This window comes from Argentina silus (assembly GCF_951799395.1).
Source record: "Argentina silus genome assembly, chromosome: 22".
In the NCBI taxonomy this organism is placed as follows: Eukaryota; Metazoa; Chordata; class Actinopteri; order Argentiniformes; family Argentinidae; genus Argentina; species Argentina silus.
In genome coordinates, this window is record NC_139676.1 from 3,249,235 (window position 1) to 3,254,234 (window position 5,000).

At 47.4% G+C, this 5,000-nt stretch overlaps 1 protein-coding gene across 1 annotated transcript in view; it reads right to left on the reverse strand.

Moving 5' to 3' along the window:
* LOC310822013 (uncharacterized protein) overlaps positions 1-5,000 on the reverse strand; it is a 36,880-nt gene that overhangs the window by 943 nt on the left and 30,937 nt on the right. Inside the window, exons 61-65 of the mRNA XM_083694302.1 lie at positions 4,827-4,937; positions 4,568-4,775; positions 3,791-3,903; positions 2,830-2,898; positions 2,355-2,588 (exon numbers count right to left, since the gene is read on the reverse strand). Of these exons, the coding sequence (XP_083550428.1) occupies positions 2,355-2,588; positions 2,830-2,898; positions 3,791-3,903; positions 4,568-4,775; positions 4,827-4,937 (735 nt within the window). The remainder of the gene's footprint in view (positions 1-2,354; positions 2,589-2,829; positions 2,899-3,790; positions 3,904-4,567; positions 4,776-4,826; positions 4,938-5,000) is intronic.

Here is a 5,000-nt window from a genome sequence, read left to right on the forward strand (position 1 = left end):
TACAGTGTTACTGAAGGTGTTAATACAAAGTTACCCATATTCTATCAATTAGCGTCTGTGGGTCAAGTCAAACAGATCCAGCAAAATTCATCAACATGAATTCATCACACTTTTTAAGAATTATAAAAAATATAATATATATATATATATTATATATATACTCACTGGCCACTTTATTAGGTACACCTTGCTAGTAATGGGTTGGACCCCCTTTTGTAGCCCATCTGCTTCAAGGTTTGACGTGTGCATTCAGAGATGGTCTTCTGCATACCTTGGTTGTAACGAGTGGTTATTTAAGTTACTGTTGCCTTTCTATCATCTCGAACCAGTCTGGCCATTCTCCTCTGACCTCTGGCATCAACAAGGGATTTTCGCCCAGAGAACTGCCACTCACTGGATATTTTCTCTTTTTCAGACCATTCTCTGTAAACCCTAGAGATGGTTGTGCATGAAAATCCCAGTAGATCAGCAGTTTATGAAATACTCAGACCAGCCCGTCTGGCACCAACAACCATGCCACGTTCAAAGTCACTTAAATTATCTTTCTTCCCCATTCTGATGCTCGGTTTGAACTTCAGGAGGTCATCTTGACCATCTTGACCGAGGAGAATGGCCAGACTGGTTTGAGATGATAGAAAGGCAACAGTAACTCAAATAACCACTTGTTACAACCAAGGTATGCAGAAGACCATCTCTGAACTCACAACACGTCGAACCTTGAAGCAGATGGGCTACAGCAGCAGAAGACCACACTGGGTGCCACTCCTGTCAGCTAAGAACAGGAAACTGAGGCTACAATTCGCACTGGCTCTCCAAAATTGGACAATAGAAGATTGGAAAAACGTTGCCTGGTCTAATGACTCTCGATTTCTGCTGCGACATTCAGATGGTAGGGTCAGAATTTGGCGTAAACAACATGAAAGCATGGATCCATCCTGCCTTGTATCAACGGTTCAGGCTGTTGGTAGTGGTGTAATGGTGTGGGGGATATTTTCTTGGCACACTTTGGGCCCCTTAGTACCAATTTAGCATCGTTTAAATGCCACAGCCTATTGTTGCTGACCATGTCCGTCCCTTTATGACCACAGTGTACCCGTGGCTACTTCCAGCAGGATAACGTGCCATGTCACAAAGCTCACATCATCTCAAACTGGTTTCTTGAACATGACAATGAGTTCACTGTACTCCAATGGCCTCCACAGTCACCAGATCTCAATCCAATAGAGCACCTTTGGGATGTGGTGGAACGGGAGATTTGCATCATGGATGTGCAGCCGACAAATCTGCAGCAACTGCGTGATGCTATCATGTCAATATGGACCAAAATCTCTGAGGAATGTTTCCAGCACCTTGTTGAATCTATGCCACAAAGAATTAAGGCAGTTCTGAAGGCAAAAGGGGGTCCAACCTGGTACTAGCAAGGTGTGTATATATATATATATATATATATATATATATATATATATATATATATATATATATATGTAGCTGTAATATAGCGCGTCCTATCTGTTTGTGAAATATGTGTGTGATTCACAACCCAGTCTCCAAAATAAAACAAAAAAAAGTTTTCTGCAGACCAGAGAATACATTGTGTGCGCACATATACTCTAACTATACTGGCAGGTAAAAACTGAAGGCAGAACACTGCATAAGGAGGGTGGTGGGTGGTGGGTGGGGGGGGGGGCACTAACAGCCTAACTTGCAACCTGAACATCACTGGTTCAATACGTCCACAAATAACATATTCTTTTGTCTGCTGAAACAATCCCAGAGGACGTATTCATTTGGTGATTCATCGTCTGTATTTTTGTTTGTGTATTCATTGTTTTGCTTGTCTGCCTCCACAACAACCATTGAGGATGATTAAATGTTCTAGTCCTATCCAATCTAATCTCATTTTGTCCATCCAGGGCATAATTGTAATAGAGAACTGTCACACTCTCTCACTCCCCCTCTCCTCCTCCTCTTCCTCACCTGACACAATCTCTCACTCCCCCCTCCCCCCTCCCCCCCTCCTCCTCACCTGACACACTCTCTCACTCCCCCCTCCCCCCTCCCCCCTCCTCCTCACCTGACACACTCTCTCACTCCCCCCCTCCTCCCCCTCCTCCTCACCTGACACACTCTCTCACTCCCCCCCTCCTCCCCCTCCTCCTCACCTGACACACTCTCTCACTCCCCCCTTCCTCCCCCCTTCCTCCTCACCTGACACAATCTCTCACTCCCCCCTCCCCCCTTCCTCCTCACCTGACACACTCTCTCACTCCCCCCCTCCTCCCCCTCCTCCTCACCTGACACACTCTCTCACCCCCCCGCCCCCCCCCCTCCCCTCTCCTCCTCCTCCACCTCACCTGACACCCATCATGCAGTGCGTTGATGTAGTGGGCGTTTTCGTGCGTGAGCTCCTCGCCGTCGCTGCCCCGGAAACGCAGCGCGTTCTTGTGGCCGTTGGTGGTGAGGTCCAGCCAGGCAGCCGAGTTCTGGCAGTAGTAGGTGAAGGTCTGTTTGGCCGTGGCGCTAAGCAGCTTCAGGAAGGTCAGCTGGACCACGTGGATGGAACTGCCGTCTGAGCCCGAGTAGGAGAACTGGGAGGGAGAAAGGGAAAAAGAATGTCCGAAAAATATGAAAATATAAAAAATATATCAAATGTTAAAGAAAGTCAAGAGAAGGATATTGAGAAAAGGGGGATCATAAATGAGTGAAATGAAGTAGCAGCAGAAAACAATTAGATGGTAGACAATCTAAGAGACATACGTAAACACACACACCACCCACACACACACACACACACACACACACACACACACACACACACACACACCGTACCTGCTTGCCTTTCTTGTAGTGGCTATACCAGGAACCAGGCTTCTCTCCTTTCCAGGATGCTAGTTTCACCTGTTCAACAACATACACAAAAGCAACCATTTAATACACACATTCATCATCAAAACCTCATCACCTCCAATGTCAGCTAGCCAGAACGTCAAGTGTCATCTTAACAACGTATAAGTGATGATAACGTCACTGCTGTCAATTAGAGGTCATCTCTAATGGTGTGTGTGTGTGTGTGTGTGTGAGAGAGAGAGAGAGAGAGTGTGTGTGTGAGAGAGAGAGAGAGAGAGAGAGTGTGTGTGTGTGTGAGAGAGAGAGAGAGAGAGTGTGTGTGTGTGTCTGTGTGTGTGTGTGTGTGTGTGAGAGAGCGTGTGGGTGCGCGTGTGTGTGTGTGTGTGCGTGAGAGAGAGAGAGAGAGAAATGTCTTTTTTACGAGCTAAGCAGACAGTGACTGATAACGTGATCACCATTTTGTCTTTGCTTGATTGATATTCATATCATAAGTATTAATCATGTGCGTGTGTGTGTGTCATCTCTGCAAGATCCATTTCAAACCCATTTAGACTACAACAACATTAACTAAAGTGGACAGCTTTGTACTTACATTAAAATCTGTAATTCATTCTCTTTTTCCAACAAATATGAATAAAATGACATTGAGGCAGCATATGTCCTGACAGGAGTTCGGTTCATTACCCTACAAAATATAAAAACATGGCTTTCCCAGAATGCACTGCCCCTTTCCCTTTAACAAAACTGAGATGTTATTTAAACACTAGAACAAGGAACTATAGAAAAAAAAAATTCGGTTTGAATACAGGCTCTTGGTTAACGTTATGTGTGTGTGTGTGTGTGTGTGTGTGTGTGTGTGTGTGTGTGCGTGCGTGCGTGCGTGCGTGCGTGCGTGCGTGCGTGCGTGCGTGCGTTTGTGTGTGTCTCAGTTAGCAAGTCTCACCGACTGGAACTTCTTGTCGGGGTACAGACATGTTTCTCCCTCTGCCGTGAAGTTACAGAACACCTTGAAGGAGTCTCTATGGCAACCCTGGTTAGGATCTATCCAGTACTCACCTAGAGAGAGAGAGAGAGGTGGAGAAATAGAGAGGGTTTGGAGAGAGAGAGGGAGTAGAGAGGAAAATGAGAGTTTACAAAGGTTATTAAGATAAGAATATGATTGGATTATAATTGGAATGATATTTTGACCATCAGTCGATTATAGACGGACCAATAACAACAAATGATGAAACAGCAGGTAGATGGAAAGATAGACAGTTGGCAGCCAGACGGACAGACAGGGAGATAGGCAGACTGACAGACAGAGACAGACCGACAGGTGGACAGACAGCTAGGGTAACAGACAGACATTCAGAAAAGACAGACAGATAGACAGGCAGGTAGACAGACAGCTACAGCAACAGACAGACAAACAGACAGACAGACAGACAGCTACAGTAACAGACAGACAGATAGACAGACAGCTACAGACAGACAGACAAACAGCTACAGTAACAGACAGACAGATAGACAGACAGCTACAGACAGACAGCTACAGTAACAGACAGACAGATAGACAGACAGCTACAGACAGACAGCTACAGTAACAGACAGACAGGGAGACAGACAGCTACAGTAACAGACAGACAGGTAGACAGACAGCTACAGTAACAGACAGACAGACAGGGAGACAGACAGGGTGATAAACAGAGAGGAACAGAGTGAGGAACAGACAAGGTACCATCAGTGAACTCAGGGTGACAGAAGAACAGCTCCTTGCAGGTGCGGGCGGGACTGTTGAAGGTCCCCAGGGGGTTCCTCAGGCCGTCTACCTCCGTCCTCATAGAAGAGAGGGATGCAAACACCTCCTCCATCGCCTGTTCCCCCTTCCCCTCTTCCTTCCACGCCTGGTCCCCCTGCATCCCCTCCTCCTCTCCTTCCTCCATCCCCTCTTCCGCCGCCTCCTCCTCCTCCCCCTCTTCGAGAGCGGCCCCGTCCACGGAAGTGTGGTGTCTCCTCCTCCTCCCCCTCTCCCTATCCCTCTCCCTCTCCCTCTCCCTCTCCCTCTCATGCAGCAGTGGGAGAGTTTGGAGACCCGCTGCAGCGGGTCCCTGGGGGGAAGAGGGGGAGAGGGATGGAAGAGAGGGTGGGGGGGGGGGGGGGGGGAGAGGAGG